Raw genomic sequence first — 21,538 nt, forward strand, 5'->3', positions numbered from 1 at the left:
AGCAAAATTACCTAGTAATTTTATCTACTTTTTAGATAATACCTTTAAGTAAATTAGTGCTTAAAACAAGCAAAAAAAAATTGCCAATGGAAGAACAATTTTCTTGAAATAAGTTGCATTTTTTCATAAACACTTATTTCAAGAAAATTTTTCTTGTTGCATTGGCAGATTTTCTTTTGCTTGTTGTAAGCACAAATTGGCTTAAATTTTATATTTTTTGGGCTAAAAAATAGAATTTTTTCTTGGGTCGTTTTGCTCATCAAGAAAAAGCATCTTGATTTAAGAATTTTTAGATCTTTTTACTGAAAACAAGACAAAAATACTACAAATTTTTTTCTTGAAAATCATTTTTTGCAGTGTAAGGAAAAGAAACCTTATTCAGCTTTCCAAGTAACACAGTCTTAAGTTAAGACACATTTCGGAGACAACTTTACAAACAGGGCCCCAATTTGCCAATTGTTTAGGTCCCAACGTTAAAAGATCCTATTCAGGAGTCAGAACCACAGACGGTAAGTAAATCAAAATCTAATATCAAGTGTTTTGTTTGTAATCAGCACATAAGTGCATATACAGTAATGTTAACAAAATTAACATACAGTTGTGCTGTACTCGTAACTCTTTATCTCTCTTTAACTCTTCCATAAGTTCTGCCTTTTTCGGATTAACACGGAATAGTTGTTCTGTCTTTTATAAATCTGACAACACGAAAGAAGGGCATATAAAGGATGAAATACAAGGTACCCCGAAATAACATTAGATTGACATAAACTGTGTGTGTTATGTGATCTTTAAAACAGAATATATCTACAAAGCTATATTGTTCAAACATGACTATGATGTTTGAGTCATGTATCTTTCTGATAAATAGAAGATAAATAAATTTATGGTTGCTTATCCAAATTCTCCTGAGTTGAGTGTAAAGGGAAACAGAAACTTTTACCTTTCTGTCCTCTTTCTTATGTTTTCCTTTTCTATGTGTCTACAGAGTTTCAAAGCAGAGAAAGACAAATAGTCTATAAATTCATTCCAACAAGTCTCAGACAGCCCACCCACAGTCAACACACAAACTGAAGTAAAGTCAAGTATGAATCTATTTTATACAGGAACAGATGATGAATTTGTTCTATAGAAGAGTAATACTCAATATTACTCTATGTACAAGCCAGAATTTAAGCTCTGTTTTTTGCAAAGGCCTCCTAAAGGGTTAATGGTGTCACATGGTGATCAATAGAAAAAAATTACTTTTTACTTATTTGCAAAGCCACAAAGAATCAAGAATGGATGATAATAAGATGTCATGGCTCTGCAAACAAAAAAATGTGTTATAATGGAAGTCAATGGGGCAAAAATGGCCACAAACCATAAATGAGGGAGAAAAAAATAAAATCTGATGCTGCACAAAAACTAAAAATGCATCAAAGCCAATGTTCTTACTAATCTTTGGCATGCCTAAGACTGTGAAAAAGGTGAAAAAAATCCAGTCCACAATCACTTTTTATATTGAAAATCAGTCATTTTGTGTGTTTTTTTCCCTCAAATCAGTGGCATCACTTATGAGCTTGGCAATTAAAGAGTTAAAATCATGACATTTTTGGAAACATTTGGTAGTTTTGATCAGTGCTGAGGTTGATTAACAGATTTATGCAAAAATATTAATCTGATACATTTTTACAGCCTTTAATTTAGTGGCCACTAACAACACAAAAGCGGTAATGAATTGGAACAATGTACAAGGGTTAAGGCAACCAGGTAACTTACTTTTAAACCAACATATCTTTTTTTCTGACAGTGTAGAGTTGGGCATGAATCTTCTGTAGGGTTTTCTATTGACTTACATAGTGTAAAAATATTGATTCAGGTCCTGAAAAACTAGTATGATGAATAAGACAAAGCCAACATCTTTGGTATCAAATGACTATCAGAGAGGTATAACCGCTCAATGAGACAGTGATCAAAGTACAATGCATGCCACACAACATACCAGATGCTGCGAGTGTCACACAATCAGTTTATATTAGCATAAGTCTTCATAAATCACATTTATACAAACCAACACACAACCTAATCTGATTATCGCAAGATACTGCGTTGGAAGTAAATCAGCTTTATGACCAATGTTTTACTAACAGTCTAAATTGTGGAAGTATAGTGCTCAATCCTAGAGATTTACAGAGGTTTGGTCCTTCATGTTTACTGCCATAGTGTGCCTGAAATGTTGCATTTACTTTGAACATAAACTACAGTTATTTCCTTACCAACATATTTTATTAACTAGGTCTTTCAGGTGAATGAAAAACAACACAATTATAGCGAAGCACTACAGCGACCTTAACTGAAAACAGCTTTCACTGCCATTTCTTAAAATAAATCAGAGCTATTGTTTGGTCTCAAGATGCACACCAATAATGTCTTTTTGCAAGATATCTTTGTAAAAACTACTTAAATGTCCTATGCAGTAACTATGGCCTAGTTCGGGGTTAATCTAAACCCTGTTTGGGAAAACACGCCTTAAAGTATATCATTTTTAGAAGTCTGAAATCAGAATCTTACTTAGCATTTTTGTCTTGTTTTCCAGTATAAATATTTCAAAATTATTAAATCAAGATACTTAAGAATACTTTGTAAATTGACCCAAGCTATTTAGTCTTGTTTTCTGAAAAAAGTTATGAGTTTATGTTTAAAAACTAAGAAAAGCAAACATAAATATAGCTGCAAGCAGCAATAGCGGGGTAAAGCTGAATAAGGGCACAAAAGGAAATTAAGTTGAGTTTGGGTGAGCAGTTTAAAGAACGTAGGAAAACCTCATGATTTCAGATGAAAGAATGCAAAAGTTATGAGCAGAAAAGCTGTATTCTTGTTCACTGAAATCTCTCCCAACCTTCTTGTATGGACAACTAGAACACTGAAGAAAAGGTGGTTGTAGTTGCAAAACTCGAGTCACAAAATGTTACAATAGTGTTAACGAGTCAAAAGAGCTCATGTCTCAACGATGTTCTGATGCAGAGATATAGGTCTTGCTAAATGCTTGCTGGGTATTCTTATCGGTTGCAAGGGAGTGAAATGGCATACATTATTTAATATACTCCAAGCCACATGGGAAATGACACCACCCCTGTGTCTCTAGCATGTTTTGACACCAAGAAATAGGTCTTGCTAAACGGTTGCTAGGGAACACTGTCCACCAATGATTATACTCTAAGCCATGGCAGGAACACTGCACTGCAAAAAATGATTTTCAAGAAAAAAAATTCTTAGTATTTTTGCCTTGCACTGTAAAAATAATCCGTAGAAATTACAATGTTATTGCAGCTGGGTTGCCGGTAATTTACCGTAGATTTAAATGTTATTTACTGGCAAGAGTTTGTTCAAAGTTAAATAAATTTAAAAATATTAACAAGTCTTTATCTTTATAGAATAAAACTATACAATAACAGCCTCATGCAAAGCATTCTGGGAACCAGAAATCATCATCAACCTTTTTCTGTTTTTTGCTTCAGATTTTGTTTCCCAGAATGTTTTGCTTGATGCTGTTTTTTTAGTTTTATTCTGTAAAGACAAAGACGTGTAAATGTTTAATGTTCATTTAACTTTGCACAAAATGTTGCCAGTAAAAAACATACATTTAAATCTACGGTAAGTTACCGGCAACCCAGCTGCAATTTCTACGGATTTTTATACAGTTTGTTTTCAGTAAAATATCGAACATTTTTAAATTAAGATGCTTTTTCTTGATGTACAAAACGTCCCAAGAAAATAAGTCTAGTTTTAGACCATAAATATCAAATTTAAGTGATTTTTTGCATAAAACAATAAAAAAAATCTAAAAAGCATTTTTTTTCTTGAATTTTTCTTGAATTTAGTGTTTAAGAAAAATGTTCAAGATTTTTTGCTTACCCCATTGGCAGATTTTTTTGCTTGTTTTATGCACAAAATCACTTAAATTTGAAATGTTTGGTCTTAAAACTAAACTTATTTTCTTGGGTTGTTTTGCTCATCAAGAAAAACCATCTTAATTTAAGAATTTTTAGATCTTTTTACTGAAAACATTTTTTTTTTTTGCAGTGTGCAAAAATTTATTTTTTACTTAGCATTTTTTTAAATCAAGATGCATTTACTTGATGAGTAAATTGACCTAAGACAAAAATCTAGTTTTTAGACCAAAAAATATACAATTTAAGTGAAGTTGTGCTTAAAACAAGCAAAACTATCTGTCAATGGGGTGAGAAAAAAAATCTCAAGTAAGATTACCTTTTTCTTAATCACTTAATTCAAGAAAAAATGTCTTACCCCATTGGTAGATATTTTTTATTGTTTTATTGTGGTCTACAGCTTTCTAAAACCATTTATATTTTAAAAGCAATGAGCTGTAGCTCAGTTTGGAATGGATAAAATGGCAATATCAATGTCATGAGTTTAATTCTCCAGGTAAAGCACTGGGAATGGATGAATGCACTGTTAAGTAACTTTGGATAAAAGCAACTTCCATACTGTATTCATGACTAAAATAAAAACAATAAATGTACACAACTTGAGTTTTTTGCTGTATAGACTAGTTGCTTTTCCAAAAATACTAAGAAAATGTTTTCTTGAAAATCATTTTTTGCAGTGTACGGAAAACAAGACAAAATACTAAGTAAGAAAGGTTTTTTTTTTGCAGTGAATCATCCATGATGACTCATGATTGTTTAGAGTGTGTATTACAGGTGACATTAATAGCTTTGTTTCGGTTTGAGCCAATGTTGCTGATAGGCTGGTCGAATTTCTTGAAAAAAACGAGCAATGTTTTATTACAGTATTTCATATATTCATTTCTGGAGAGCAATTCTGTGAATGGTTTACTTGTCTCTGAATGTGAAACAGGGATGGGAGAAAGTATCTTAACAATGGATAACCTTACACAGTTCAACACTCATTAAAGTGCCTACAAAAAATAGGCATACTGACGTTTTTCTTGTCAAGGCTCAGCAATCGGTCCAGACAGACTCAACTGTGCACATGTTGCAATACTGTGCATACTATGCAAATGTTCTGTATGTAATATATGTGCAACAAGACACACTGCATATAAATATATATATACTGTGCTGTATATAAATTGGTGAGATAAAGGAGAAAAGTATACTTACTAGCAGGGATAAACTGTAGCCTATAGCTTTTGATCTGATAAGAGGTCATTTGGGCGAGTGGTACGCGCTGTGGTTTTAAAATGATCTCTATTGCATGTTGGGAATACAGATGCAGGATTACAGAACACTTTGTCTCAACATTTCCTACAGTTTTTACAAAAGCTGAACAGAAAGCTATCAAGGAATATTGAATATTTCAAGCAAATTTACCAATCACAACCTTATTACTATGCAAAGCAGTCACTCTTAACTGTACATTGTGACCTGCCTGAGTATATATTAGGAGTTTATTCTGATAGATCTGACTTATTAAAATTATTTTGGAATATCTATTTGAGAACAGGTATCTTTAAAGGCCATTTCATTATGGTAATTCAAAAATGCCCCACAGCAAAATACCCTCATGTTTTAGTGGGCAAATTATCATACTGGAAACATTAAATGTTAATTAAGCAAAGTATTAAGGGATTTAAATGCCACTGAGCTGTCAAAGTTAATTATAAGTCATTCCTTGTCTTAAAACAGATTATTACACACTGCAAAAAATGACTTTCTAACTTAGTATTTTTGTCTTGTTTTCAGTAGAAATATCTAAAAGTTCTTAAATCAAGTTGTATTTTCTTGATGAGCAAAATGACCTAAGAAAATAAGTCTACTTTTTAGACCAAAAATATACAATTTAAGTGAATTTGTGCTTAAAACAAGCAAAATTATCTGCCAATGGGGTGAGAAAAAAAATCTTTAATTAAGTTTTCTTTTTTCATAATTCAAACAAAATTTTCTTACCCCATTGGCAGATATTTTTGCTTGTTTTAAGCACAAATTCACTTAAATTGTATATTTTTGGTCTTAAAACTACACTTATTTCCTTAGGTAATTTTGCTCATTAAGAATATACATCTTGATTTAAGGATTTTTAGATATTTCTACTGAAAACATGACAAAAATACACTGCAAAAAATGATTTTCAAAAAAAAAAAATCTTAGTATTTTTGTCTTGTTTTCAGTAAAAATATCTAAAAATTCTTAAATTTAGATACTTTTTCTTGATGAGCAAAACGACATAAGAAACTAAGTCTAGTTTCTAGACCAAAAATTTCAAATTTACGTGATTTTGTGCATAAAACAAGCGAAAAATCTGCTAATGGGGTAAGCAATTTTTTCTTGAATTTTTCTTGAATTTAGTGTTTAAGAAATATGTTCAAGATTTTTTTGCTTACCCCATTGGCACATTTTCTTTGCTTGTTCTATGCACTAATTTACTTAAAGTTTATAGTTTTTGTCTAAAAACTAGACTTATTTTCTTGGGTCGTTTTGCTTATCAAGATAAAGCATCTTAATTTAAGAATTTTTAGATATTTTTATTGAAAACAAGACCTTTTTTTTCTTGAAAATCATTTTTTGCAGTGTAGTAAGTTAGAAAGTCATTTTTTGCAGTGTATCACCAAAAAGCCCTTTCAGTGTGATTAGGACCTGAAGCTAAGAGTTGGTATATCTGCTATACATAATCCCTTATTAAGGATGGATTTACATTGAAGATCCTGGTGCCCAATTCTAATTAGTTGCTTTTATCTGATCTTTTTGCCGACCTGTTTACATCATCTTTTAAAAGCGACTCGTGTATGATATCAGTAATTACACTAAACATTTGACGAAACAATTTAAGGTGGACATACTGACCCGGTGTCATGAGCAATTCGGTCCCCCCGGGCAATTCGGTCTCCCCTAGGACCCCGCGTGATTCCATTGACTGAAAAAACTCCTCATAGTTTTCTTAGCGCCTTATTACAATTCCTACAAAATCGCGTTATGATTTATGTAGTTAACGTTGTTAAACTTACAATTGATGTCTTTTAAATGATATGTTTCATATAGTAGTATAGTAGTATAAATGAGGCTATAGGTGGGAGATCTACACATTGCTTGTGTCATTTTATTATTTAGATTATTATACTGTACCATTTCCACTTTTGACTGTCTACTTATACAATTACTTACTCATTAATTACTTATACAAAACATGATTACTACATAGTTTAATCACACATTTAAATTATAATTATAAGCCATGATTACTACACTTTTACTATTAAAAAATATATTCCGTAAGGTATGTTAATAATTTACAAAAAATAAAAGTATTGTTTTTGTAAAGCAGATGATGACACAAAAGTACTGACGTGTCTGCAACATGAATATTAGTTTATTATATATTTTTTTTAGTTAACTTTTATTTTTTTCAAATTTTATGCTTCTATTTTGTACAACATAATTAACTTACTAGCCGCGTATGCAGACGAGATATTGCAATGACAAATTTTTGAGCAGGCATTAGTGCTAGATACCAATCGGGGTCCTAGGGGAGACCGAATTGCTCGGGGGGACTGAATTGCTCACGACACCGGAACAGCTTAAACCACAGAGGAAGTAAAATGTTGCGATATGCAATTGATGATTATAAAGCTTTATTTCTGTAACAAGACATAAAATGTCAACATTACTCCAATAAGTGGACCCTTCATCCTCCACTGCGCTGCTAAGAAGAGTCATGTGATCGCGTGTGGTGTCTTCCTGAGTTGACGTCATTTGCCAGCGTCGCAGTTTCAATGACGCATGACACGTCTTGACATGGGAAGATCAGATTTGTCAGCTTACATTGAGTATGCAAATGCATATCAGATTTATTTCCACATATAAATGAGGCCTGAAACCGATCGGAGAATATCGGAATCTATGTGTTTTTTCCTGCTTACACATCCTTGGGTTATATCCGATCTGTGCCGCATGAGGGAATTGAGTCACTTCAAACAGGCAGTGTAAAAGCGGCCTTAATTTATCACAAACCTTTATTTCCTTCTCAATGGAATGAGTGCCGAGAGCGTTCTGTTAATAGCATTATGTCATATTTTGACAGATCTGGCATTTAGGGGCTTTTGCATCTAAGTTCTGCAATTATTCCAGTTTATTTTTTACACTCGAAATGCAACCGAGTGTTCTGTTATATACTGCAAACTTTAGCAAATGTGGTGGATCTTCTGAGTGTGGACAATCTGCACAGAACGCATGCATGATTAGTATGCTATTCCAAACACAGCCATAGACTCATGTGTGCTTTAGAGACAGAAGCGTGAAGGCATCATTTATAGGACCCATCAGATCTCAGTTTGAGTGTGTCTGGATCTTTTTCTGGGCTTTGACAACAGAACCAACGCAATCTCTGTGATCATTGAAGCTGTGTCAAACTCACCACCTGCTCTTTGTTGGGTTCTGCACCCACAGGAAAGAAACATCACAACTGAAATCTCTTTAAATCTCTATGCTTTCTTCTAAACGACAAAGAGATCAAATAGGATACTTTTGTTTAGGTCCCCTAAGTGATCTCACATCGTCATAAACTGAGCTTAGACTTGATCAAGATGCCAAAGTCTACAACAAAGACCTCAGTGTTAAAATTTCTTTGAGATCTACAAAGACCAAGTGTTTTGGGCCAGAGGCGTCATGCCCATTCGCACTGAGAGGGGACGTGCCCCATCAGTGGATTTTACATGCAACCTTAAAATCAATGAAGCATCTTGTCATCTGTTACTTTGTTTTATAGGCAACATATGAGCAGTTCTTCACTTCACTCTGAAATGTTTGCTGTTTTAGTCACGTGCTTCAATGAATTATTAAGGAATTATACAAATCCAGATGCAACAGAACAGCGCTGGTGACATCATTGTGCGCGGCCGTGGACACGTTTCTGCTGGTGCTGCATTTTATTATCTGATCAAATTAAAAACACCATCACAAACACTCGCAACACTTTTTAAATGCAGCACCTACCGCAACGTTTACCCTACTTGAGTACAAAGATGAAGGTTCAAACTCCATTTTTTATGTTTATATCTGGATTCACCCCTAGGGGGGGTGTGCAATCACATGTTCATGGGCTCTGAGACTTTGGTCAAATACGATGGAAAATGCATTCCTCTAATAACTTTATTTAAAGTCGCCATGAAACGGAAGTAGTGATTGTGTCATTTGTCCCCGTGGTGACATATATACATGAGTGAAACTTTTTCAAAATGGAAAACAGGTCCATCGAGAATTGACTGGATCGTTTGAAGTTGCTGCCATCGTTTCCCAGACTCCGCCCACCTGCCATACCATATGACCAGAAATAAAGAGAGATCGTTTCGAGGAGGGGAGGACATTTGCGTTTTTTAAAAAATAATGAAGCTCACAGATAAGGCATTTGTAAAAATACCACAATATTCAAAAACAAATTACAGTTTCTCATTTTAATTGCCTTTCAACGTTAACCTCAACCAAGCTTTGGTTTGGCTTGCATTTTAGATTTCTTTTAGATATTTGGGGTTAGGAAGAACCAATAAATATAATAACCAAATATTTGTCTTTGAAGATGAAGCAGTGTAATTGTCCACGTTTGGGTACAACAGGTTCCAGTTACACAGAATTAAGTATTATGGTGCAAACAACAAAACATGTGATGTCCACATATGTGGACACATCAGGTTTTGAAAGTTAAATATGTTTATATAGACCCTTTTACAGTTGGTAAACATTGTGACGTATTTGTGTGGGCGGGGCTTAGCTGGAGGCAAAAAGAGCCGCGGAGGCAATGTTGACAAGCTTAAGATAGCACGTTTTAGGAGGGATTTATTAAACATGGATGCAGAAGCAGTTTTGGAAGTGTCCGAATATGTACAGTCACTGATTCAGCTATTTTTGTAAATTAACTCTTGCGATTTTAACCAGGTTTTAGATATTTCCTAGACAACATATGAATTACTTTCAGGTGGTTTGGGTAATTTTGTCTAGGCTTACTGTCTTATGTAACCTATCGCTGGGCTAACTATGATTAGCAATGTGGATTATTTTAAGAGACCATTCAAAGGATGGCACACACATCTATCGCTGTATGTTTGTTTAACATTTAAGTTAAACAATAGCGCGATTGGCGACTTTTCACCTATAAAACAGAAACTTGCTGATTTGTACTAGATAAAACCAACACACCAGTACATATGCATAGATTATTTTACCTGATATGAAGCGTGCACTGCAAACACGAGCATTATTTATGATTGTGTCCGTCTAGTCTGTACGCCGTTTGCATTCAACCACAATTGTCTTCTTGATTTCTGTGAAGGAATGTCTGCCGGGATCCGGTAAAACTTTATTTTTGAACCTAAAGTGCTGTTCCTTCTAATCTGGCAGCCAATAACACAACAAGATGACATTTTAAAGTCAAAAACTCAAACTTTTAGCGCGCCGGCTATGAGTTCCTACTTATTTTTTGCCTCCAGCTAGAGCGTTGACGTCACAGTGACGTGGGCGATTAAGGGGTCTATAGGCATTAGGGCTGTCAAAAGATTAATCACGATTAATCAAATAAAAAAAGTTTGTGTTTGCATAAATATATAAATAACAACATGTATAAATTGAAGATTTATTATATAAAATATATAAAAATCTAAATAATTTAAAAAATATATACACATGTAAATGTGTCTTAAATACCGAGCCCCTCAGATGACATTGGAGTAAAAAAAATCAAAAGTTTAGTTTCATGTGCTCATCATGTGAAACTTTCATGTGCTCACGCGAAACCTTCATGTGCAGAACTTTTTTTAAAAGTTTAGTTTCGTGCACGCACGTGAAAGCAAAAGTTTCACATGCGCACGCAAAAGTTTCACGTGAGCACGCGATAGTTTCACGTGCACACACGAAACTAAGGCTATGTCCAGACGAAGCCGGTGCATTCCCTATCCGATCATTTTTTTCCTTGCTCTAAAAAAATAATCCGTAAACACGAAACCACTGAAACCGACAGAAAGCGGTGTAGTATATATGCCGGACCAGTATGGGGTGCTGTAATTCTGCCACAGATATACACTATACACGAGGAGGAAGAAGACTTTGAGCATGCGCATAACCAACGTATGGTGTTGTCCATTATCGCTTGTTGGTCACCACAATTGCATAAAAGCAATAGATTTTGCTGTAATAAAGCTAGTAGGCTTTAGTAGCTTCTGTAGCATGAACACAATCACGTAGTCCGCCGTTATTGTTGTTGCTGTTACGTGTGACGCTTCCGACACGTGATGTGATGACGTTTTCGCTTCACAAAATATACGGATTGGCTGTACAGACGAAACCGCAAGGGTGTCGGTCTCAGATTTATCAACTTTAGGACCCGGTTTCAAAAAATGGCGGATTCAGTCTCCCAAAACGCCGGATCCGTGTGGATGAAACGCCAATACGATAACAAATTTATACGTAGTCAGTAATACGCGTCTCTGTGTGGACAGCCCCTAAACTCTATAGTGATGATAAAGCATAACTGAAAACTCCATGAGCTATCACTCTCAATTGCGCTGGGTAATTTTAACCCAATGCTTGTTAAATATTGGACAGAACACGTATCAGGGGCAATAAATAAACCTATGCTGGGTTGTTTCAACCCATGGGCGGGTTAACAACAATCCAGCATATGTTTATTTATTAACCCAACATGTGTTCTGTCCAAAATGTACCCAGCATTGGGTTAAAAATAACCAAGCAGAATTTAGAGTATATAAAAGAGAAACCTCAAAGCAATAAAACTTCACTCTGGGTGGTTTTGCTCTGCCTACGGGACTGACGCATTTCCGTCACCATCACGCCCTTTACCTCCATCAAACGTTTATCAAGGCTCAATCTCCATTTATGTCTACCAGGAACCCCCCCCCCCCTCCTCTGACGCTCATATTCATATTTCATTCACATTTTAATAGAGCACATTGAGTTCACACTGGGGCCGGTAAAGTAAGCCGTTTAATGCAACACACCTTACTGGATAAAACCTGTGGTATATGTTTAAACCTAAAATGTGACCACAAAACCAGTCATAAAGGTAAATGTTTTTAAACTAAGATTTATACATCATCTGACAGCTAAATAAATTAGTCACCAGTGGGCATATAAAGATGGCAGTGGCTATGTGTTACCATACGGTGTTTCTATTTATGCCAACCTTGTCTATATGACGACAAACACAATACATGCAGTTAGATCAGTGCTTCTCAAATAGTGGGGCGGGACCCCCAGGGGGGGCTCGAAGCGACACCAGGGGGGGCGCGTGAGACCCCGGGGAAAATACTTTTCAGAAAGTGATTGTTTTTGCGCCGTCACTTAAAGACATTACACCCCAATCACGCTGATAAGCCGCTTGAGTTTTTTATTATTATTTATTGATTATATTTAATAAAAATGTTCAGTATCAAATAGTCAAAAAATATTATACTTTAAATAAGGATTGATTTTTTTTATTTCAGGCAAATTGATGCATTTTAAGTCTTTTCTGTTACAGACTAAAAAACAATGTTAATAAAGTTATTCTTTGTTGTAAGTTGATCGATATTTATTTTTCTTTAATGTTAATAAGGATACAATGTTTTGCAGATGTGTAATTTTATAGACAAATTATACTATTTACAGTCGCGGCGGAGAGTTGGGGAGGCGCGAAATGTTTACTTCTTCCTAGGGGGGGCGTGACAGAAAATAATTGAGAAGCACTGAGTTAGATGAAGTATCAGAAATAAAAATACAAAAGCTGTCACTGAGGCGGTACCCTTTCGAAAAGTACACCTTTGTATCTATAGAGTTCCTCAAAGGTAAATATATATGTGCCAAATGTATACATCATACATATAAGGACATTTTTAAAGCTTTTGTAGATTTATTTCTGAGACTGTATAAATGCAGACGTGAAGTACCTCTTCCCACTGATGAATGTATCGAATCAGACGAGAGAGACGCAGCAGCCTCAGCAAACTCAGGATCTTGGTGAAACGCACAATCCTTAGGGCACGAGCTGTCTTATACACCTCCGAGTCGATGCCCTTCTCCACAATCAGGAAGATATAATCCACCGGAATGGACGAGACAAAGTCTACAATAAACCAGGTCCTCAGGTACTTCACCTTGATGGTACTGGGATCCAGGATAATGTCTGAATTGTCCTCGATTATGATGCCTGTACGGAAGTTTAGCACCAGGTCCATGAGGAAGAAGGTGTCGGAGATCACGTTGAAGATGATCCAGGGTGTGGTGGTCTCCTCTTTGAAGAAGGTGATGCCGACAGGTATAATGATCAGGTTGCCCACCATAAAGAGGAGCATTGTAAAATCCCAATAGAATCTGCAAGAAACCAAAGAGAGAGAGAGAGAAGAGAGAGAAATGTACTTTTCACATTTTTTAAAATAAAAAAAACAATAACAATGGTTTTACTACAGTTAAAAAACATGGTTACTGTGGAAAAAACCATGGTAACATCAAAATAACAATGGTTTGGATGACCATGGTTTCTAAAAACCATAGTTAAACCATGGTTAGTGTAGTACCCTACTGAAAAATCCAGCATAAGCTGGTTTTAGCTGATCTCCCAGTTTGGTTTAGCTGGTTTTGCTGGTGTAGCAAGCTGGTCTAGCTGTGTTTTGGTCACTTTTAAGCTGGTCAGGCTGGAAGGACCATTTTAAACCAGCTACTGGCACCTTAAACCAGCTAAAACCAGCTTATGCTGGTTTTATCTGGATTTTTCTGTGTAGCATAAAACCATGGTTTTGCAAATATTTAGTGGAGACCGGTGACTTCTTTTTTGAGGGCGCATGATGAGAAGTATTGTTAGGCCGTCATGTCTGTGCTTCGTCATTTCAAAATATGTGCTCGATGCGTCATGTTAACCATGTGTATCATGCGTCATGTCAAAATAAGCGCCTGCGGCAGACGCTTCAAAGGGGTTTATGATAAAAGAGACTCTCGCGTTTGCCAGATACTCACTTATGTTATTCTCATGTGCAGTGCTGGGTAAGTTACTCAAAAAAAGTTATTAATTATTAGTTACTAATTACATCTTCAATCATGTAATTAGATTACTTTACAAATTACTCTCTCCAAAAATTATTCAATTACTTATTACTTTCTAAATCCTATTTAGTACATGATACAAGGATAGGCTTGAAATGGCTCGAAAAAATAAAGTAAAAGTACATCCATTATTCTGGTCCCACTTTAGGGTCCAATTCTCTCTATTAACTAACTATTAACTACGTTTGCCTTAATATACTCCAACTACTGCTTATTAATACTAAAGAAGTTGTTACTTTTAAGTATTGGTAGAAATGGGGAGGGTTAAGGAAGTAGAATAAGATTTTGCAGAATCAGGAATTAATATGTGCTATTAAGTATTAATAAACAGCCAGCATCTTATTAATGCTAATAATCAACCAGTTAATAGTGAGAATTGTAAACTTAAACCATGTTTAATCTACTATTGTATTATAGCATACATAACTGCTTTAGAGTCCATACACAGCATTTAGTTACATCAGAAGTAACTGTAATTAGATTACAAGAAAAATAAGAGTAATCCCTTACTTTACTTTTTCAAGGGAAAAGTAATTAAATTACAGTAACTAATTACTTAGTAACTAGTTACACCCAACACTGCTCTTGTGTAATCAAGGGAGTGTCTTGCGAGTATTTTGTAAACCTGAGCGTCTCTTTTATCATAAACCGTTTCGACGTGTGTGCAGCAGGCACTTATTTTGACAAGACACGTGATGCACATGGTTCACACGACACAACAAACACATATTTTGACATGACAAGCATCGCAATTGACACTCGGAACACTTATTTTGAAATCGCGCCCCTTGGAAGAGAAGTCATTAGCTGCCACTGCTTATAGTTATCAATACACCAAAAACATGGTTAATTTCCATAAGGGAACATTGGATGTGTCATAGCATAATAAACTCCTCTTGCTCTCCAAATTGACAAAACATCACAAGTCCCTTATGAAAATTAACCACTACAGTTACTACAATAAAAACAAACAAAAAAAATGGTTTACTGTAGTAAAACCATGGTAACCACGAAATAACCAAAACACTGCATTGTTACCATGGTTTAACTATGCACTCAAACAAATGGTGCTAAATAGCAAAAGAAGTGGTTCACTGAACCATTTTAAGAGCCATATATAGCACCTATGTACCACCTGAGTAGAACCATATTGTGCTATATAGAACCATATCTGGTGTTACAGTGGTGCTATATCACCCCCGGATGGTTCTTCATAGGTCCTTTACAGGTGCTCTATAGCACTAAAAATGGTTCCCCTACGATTACGAGCTTTTAGCACAAAATTTGGGGGGTGTGGATTTTGAAAACCATGGTTGTCCAAACCAAGGTTTTCAAAACATATAGTTAAACCATGGTTAGTGTAGTACAGTAAAACCATGGTTTTGCTGATAGTAATCAATACACCAAGAAACCATCCTGCTAAAAAATACAATAGACATCATCACAGAAATTCTATTGGTTTTATTGGGAATTTTATTAGTTCTAATGGAATATGGTCCAAAACACACTTCAGTGTAGTGTTTTTAATAGTAAAAGCTAATGGTTCCTATTGGTATTTTCATGGAAACCATTAGAATTTTCTATAATGGTTTTATTGTTTTTTTCAGCATGGCATGGTTACTACATTTTACCACAATAAAACCATGGTTAATTTTTGTAAGGCGCTGTCTTACAAGTCAACAGTTTGCTATGTAGCTTTACTCATGGATTAAAAACATCAATTTATTTGCTAAACACAGTGCATACTATGCACAGCAAACATTCCATATACTTATGTTAGTATGCCACAGACAGACAATGCATATTTCTAAAGACACCTGCTACTTCAGTGATATATGTCTTGTAAAATGATCATTTTAATGAGTGGTATATATATTTAAAATGCGTAATGCAATCATTTCCAGTCTAATAAGGGTTAATGTTGACCTTGTAGGAAGGACAAGACTATTAAAAACTTCCAGACACGAAAGACCACGAATGGCGCAACTCCTGAGGGTTTAAAATGAAGGTCTGCGTAGACCGGAAATGATCCGTTTCCGCGTGGCGCTCACACGCATGTACAACTCAAGGTCACAGCGGCGCGCGCCAAGGTGCTGCTGACTCATATCTGGAGTGTGATGCACCTCGTGCAGAATGCCAGGAGAAGTTTGCATTTGCACTGGTGGCCAAACGTCCCTAGTTAGCTTCATTATGGTCTTTACATTGTAAAGGGGACATTAGATTCGCGTAAAATATGCACGGGTTTCACTTTCTGTATGGCGACAGCTCTCTGATGGAGATTGATTGCATGACTGTGCAGACGTATTGCTTGCGGATTTCGATCGATAAACATGTTTAACTCAAGATATTACCATGTCTGAATGTCAAAAGAGACTAAAGGGAAGTGCCATGCGCAATATATGTTTACGATATCGTATCCGGTGTGGGAAATTATCAGACATTTGGTGATTTAGGTCAAATGTAGTTACGATACTTAATGATAGACAACAGAGAGAGAGAATCAGCACAGCAGTGATATGATAAAAACATTGGAAGTCATCCAGTTCAGACATAGATTGAACATGCAAAACATTCAAACCCAGACTTAATTTTTTTTTTATTAAATTGTGATTTATAAATGTCATTGGATAAAAGCGTCTGCTGGATGAAAAAATGTAAACGTGTCGCTGTCCGCTTACTGTGGTGCTGAAATGACGGAACTCACTGATACAGACTGCATGAAAACACTGTGACACCAATCTGTTCAACAACACACAGTAGTTTGCCAAGACACTTCAGTTGCCTTCATAGCAGTCACTTTGTTTTAATGGTTTTGTATTTTGGGTAACTGTTAAGATATATTTATTATTTGTGGATTAATTTAGCAAGTATGTGATTAAAAAAGTCTAACCCATGGCTTAAGATCGCGTTGTGCTTTCCTTTAAACCTTAAAGGAATACCTGGTAAACCTGCATTACCCGACAATGTCATCTATGAATCTATGACATGCTTAAATAGGCAAAAATGTTTATGAGGGCATGACAACGCTTCCTTATTATTGGTTGGAACTAAAATGTCACTACTGTAAAGCCAAATCTAATTTGAATATTGAGATGAACAGAAAAGTTTTTAAATGCAAACGCAGTTTAAAACAATTCCATATCATCTGTAATAAAGCTATATTAAAATGCAAGCATGTGCAAATGTATATTCTTGTTCAAACTCAAAGAAAACTTTCAGCAGGCTGTGCCCTGTGCCACCCTGAGCTCTTACCTGAAGTCACTGTATGGATGAATGATCCAGTTGCCCGCAGATTTCACGCGTTCCTGCTCTTTCTCCACCTCTTTCTGGCTCCCGTACATGCGTAACGAGAATTTGTTGACCCCCGGCTGCAGCATGCTGCTGATCTGCCGCTGCATGAAGCTCGCCTGGCTGCCCTGGGTTTCGCCATCCTCGGCCCCGTTCTGAGAAGCGTCCTCGGATTTGAGAAATGTCACCGAGTTCCGGGGCTGCTGGGTGCCGTGGATGGAGGAAGAGGTTTTCCGACTCGGGGCGTTGGAAAAGGACACTTTCGATTCCTTCTTCTCCGGGACTGGTGTCGTACCGGGATTCGAGGCATCGTTTCCCTGAGTTAGGGAGCCGACGGGAGTGGTGATACCGTCCATGCTTGTCGTTGAATTGCACGCTGCCCGTTTATCCGATTTGGACAAGACTGACCGCAGGCTCCCCGTACCGGAGTCTCGCCTGCATTCCCCGTTCTTGTTGCATTTCATGCTGGAAACCGGTGTTGGGGTATTATTGCCTTCGGCTTCACTTGCAACATCACAAGCCTCTACTGTCACGCTGGCCACTACTACGGTAGACGCTTTACCTCCTTTGACGGTGTGGCGACCCGCAGCATCAGCATCAGCCGGGCGCGCATCTGTGGCACTGGACTGCTCATGGTGCGCGGCGCTCCTTGACGCGGCTCCTCCTCCCGGTGTGCAGTTTTTTATCCGGATGCTGCCCCCTCCTCCTCCTCCTCCACCACCACCGGCTCTCCTCAGCCGAGGGTGCTGAAACTTAGTGTCTTCTTCATCAGCCCCTTGCATGGCTAAGTGAGTGCCTTTCAAGAGCGCCTCAGAGTTGGACTCTATGCAACCCTTTGCGCTGCTGTTACTGGAGCATTTGTGTTCGGCTGTGTTGTAATGGGCCGCTGTGTTTTTCATGGCAACATCCGACCCGGGTGAAAGCTCGTTCCGGTCCATGTCATCCAGTGTATCGGATTTGACGTGTAATTACCTTTGGGAAACCAATCAGAGATGGCGGGGATAATAAGAGAGATAGAGACCTACGTGACATTTTTTGCCAACAAAATGAAACAACTCTTAGTTTGTTACCTGTCAGTCTTCAAAAGTAAAAGGTTAACTTTTAAAGGCTATATACTGTTGTGACCAAAAGTGATGCTCGCACTATAATAAAATGTATTGAATATTTTGTATACATGTAATGTAGTTGTGCTTTGGGCAAACTTTACAACACAACGCATGCGCAAAGCCTAAAGGGTCAAGGCCAATTCTGCTTTTTAAACAAATACAAAAAAGGATTAACAGAATATACAGTAAGTAACTGATGAAACTGTATTCAATGTATGCTTAATATTTGCTGTAAGCTTTTGGTTTTCTATGCATTTTTTGCATATTAAAATAAACCCCATATAGTTTGCCCTCCTGCCAAATTATCAGTAAACTAAATACCATAATCAAGTTAAAAGTTCTCAATTTTGTACAATACTCATCATATTTTATGATTTACTCAAATTTATAGGGGCAGTTTCCCGGACCAGGATTAGCTTAATCCAGGACTAGGCTTTAGTTTAATTAGGAAATATAACTAGTTTTAACAAACATGCCTTACTAAAAACATTACCTGTGTGCATTTTGAGGTAAAACAAAGTGCACTGATGTATTTTAAGATATGTCAGTGCAAGTTGTTTTCAGTTTGGAGAGCTCTTAAAAGTGTTTAAGTCTAGGACTAGTCTAATCCCTGTCCGGGAAACCGCCCCGTAGAGTTATAAAAGGCAAATATTGTTCAAATATCCCTTTCAGACTTTACTTTTGGCCAGTACTGTATATGTTGTGATATAATTATGGGTTTGGGAAATTAGTAGTGTTGACAAGTTCAACAGTGCAGTTTTTTTGTGGTCAAGGTCATAAAACTTAAAAAATTACCTTTCTCTGTTGTTTGTTTATCCAGTTTACATACAAATCATGTATACAAGGTTGACAACGTATTGCCCCATTCTGGCAAACCTAAAAGCATACTAAATATTTTGAAAGTGACTCAATCTTTTGACTTCAAGGTCAACAACATTTGAATGTCCCTCTACTCGCAAATTGAAAAAACTTGACATAGATTTTAAATCTTTGAAATCTTGAGGACCCCCTTACAAGTCTGTCCAGCCCCCTGGTTGAGTGACACTGCTCGAAAGCAACACAAAAGCAAAAATATTGAAGTCATAAAAATAGCTTTCTTTTCTTATTTCTAAATACAACATTCTAATGAGGTAAAAAATCCACCTGTTCCTTGTTTTTTAATCCCCATTAAACCAAAGCAGTCTCATAAGAAATGCCGTTTTGATTCTCTTATCAATGTGAGGTCAAATTGATAAAGCCCCGCCCACTTACAGTCCTGCATTACCATAGTTTCCACCCTCAGCGATTTGTACTCTGTCCACTAGATACTATTGTCTCAGACTGTATTAATCAGATCTATTTGAACTGAAAGCGCTCATTTTCTGTATGTAAGTAAGTAAGGAGCTGTAGCTCATTTGCATTTAAAGGTACAGATATTAAAACCGCACGTTTTTGCTTCCACCCAAATAGGGGCATTTTGGGCATGCTGTAATTAATGATCTGTAGGGAATTTTGAGCTGAAACTTCACAGATACATTCTGGGCACATCTGAGACTTATATATTACATCTTGTTAAAAGGCTATAATAGGTGCCCTTTAACTATTTATTGTAGGGCTGTCAAAAGTTTAATCGCATAAAAAATAATTTGCATAATTTATGTGTGTGCACTGCGAGTAATTTTATTGTATACTTTTATTTTGTAGGTGATTAATCGCGATTAATCTTTTGACAGCCCTAATGTATTGTTAAGGTCACTATTACTAACATATTCAATTTAATTAATTCATTCATGTAGCCAATATTTCACAAAACGTATTCATTTGCTGGCATCACAGTAATAGCATTCACCCTCATTCACAAATCATAGATGTAAACATACGACTGAAGTCACATATTGTCAACCATGTGTAGCATTTGCCTAAAAATGCAAATGTCGTCATAGCAGTGTGACGTCACAGCAGTAAAGGTAGAGGATGCTGTCAATGACATTTTCAAAAGTCAAATCAGACTGCAGTGTGCTGCCACCTAGTGGCAAAATACACTGCAGTACAGCAACAAACAGAGAGTTTTGTTGGGTTAACACATTTACAAGAACTTGTTGAACGTCTTTAAGAAACAGATGAGTCTAAATTAGAGATGTAAGTCAATGTCCAGTGCAATTTGAAGGAAACACCCTGCCACTAAAGTCTAATCTTGTCAGCCCAAAAGAGCTCTCAAACTGATCATACAATCATTCTCACCTACATCAAAGATATATGTGTAAAAAAGAGCACAGAAATGTTTGAAAACATTAAATTCCAAAAAAACAGATAAATGCATTAAGAAAAATAAATAGATAATGAGGTCATATCATCAGCATCAAAGCTTTTTACATAACTATAAAACCACAGCTGCAGAATCATACTTTAAACAACATAAACATACAAAAAGCATATCATCTACCTTGAATATCATTGATGCTCACCTGGTTTATTCCAGTCATTGTTTTAGATGCCCACCCCCAAAGCTCAGCAGCCTGTCATCATTCTCAAGAAGACAAACCAGCTAAGATCTGTCATCCTCCTGCCCGACGCTGATGTGTGATGAAAATACAAAGCAGTATGGTGCAGAGAGAAAGACCTACCTTGAGAAAACCTGAAGCAATGACATTGAAAGGTTGTTAAAGCCAAGGAGGAAAATGGGATGCGAATGGGATCCCTTCAGCGACGGGGCTTTATCCTCTGGAGGTCAGCGAGGTCACCATGTTCCCTACCGCACACTGTGCTTCACTCTTGGGAAAGTGGTTATACTGACTAGCAATCTCTCTCTCTCTCTCTCTCTCTCTCTCTCTCTCTCTCTCTCTCTCTCTCTCTCTCTCTCTCTCTCTCTCTCTCTCTCTCTCTCTCTCTCTCTCTCTCTCTATGCGGGATAGAAGTGAGCCGGCATTCACTTCCTGGTATGACACATTTAAATATGATGCTTTAGGGTTCATTTGCATAAAAGGCAAAGTTCCAAGAAAGGAAAAGGTTTCTGATTCATCTTTAAAAAAACGATACACAGATTACAACAGGATTCTGACACCTGACATATGTTTTGATCCTTCAAAAAGACTGATAAAGCACTTGAGCTGTTTTTATGCAACAGTC

General features: G+C 36.5%; 1 protein-coding gene across 1 annotated transcript in view; it reads right to left on the reverse strand.

Moving 5' to 3' along the window:
• Positions 1–17,962, reverse strand: part of LOC129443159 (potassium/sodium hyperpolarization-activated cyclic nucleotide-gated channel 2) — an 87,999-nt gene extending 70,037 nt beyond the window's left edge. The window contains exons 1-2 of the mRNA XM_055203591.2: positions 17,292–17,962; positions 12,890–13,313 (exon numbers count right to left, since the gene is read on the reverse strand). Coding sequence (XP_055059566.2) covers positions 12,890–13,313; positions 17,292–17,791 — 924 coding nt within the window. The 5' untranslated portion in view covers positions 17,792–17,962. The remainder of the gene's footprint in view (positions 1–12,889; positions 13,314–17,291) is intronic.
• Between the last annotated feature and the right edge of the window lie 3,576 nt (positions 17,963–21,538).

Source organism: Misgurnus anguillicaudatus, unplaced genomic scaffold (genome assembly GCF_027580225.2).
Source record: "Misgurnus anguillicaudatus unplaced genomic scaffold, ASM2758022v2 HiC_scaffold_26, whole genome shotgun sequence".
NCBI lineage: Eukaryota > Metazoa > Chordata > Actinopteri > Cypriniformes > Cobitidae > Misgurnus > Misgurnus anguillicaudatus.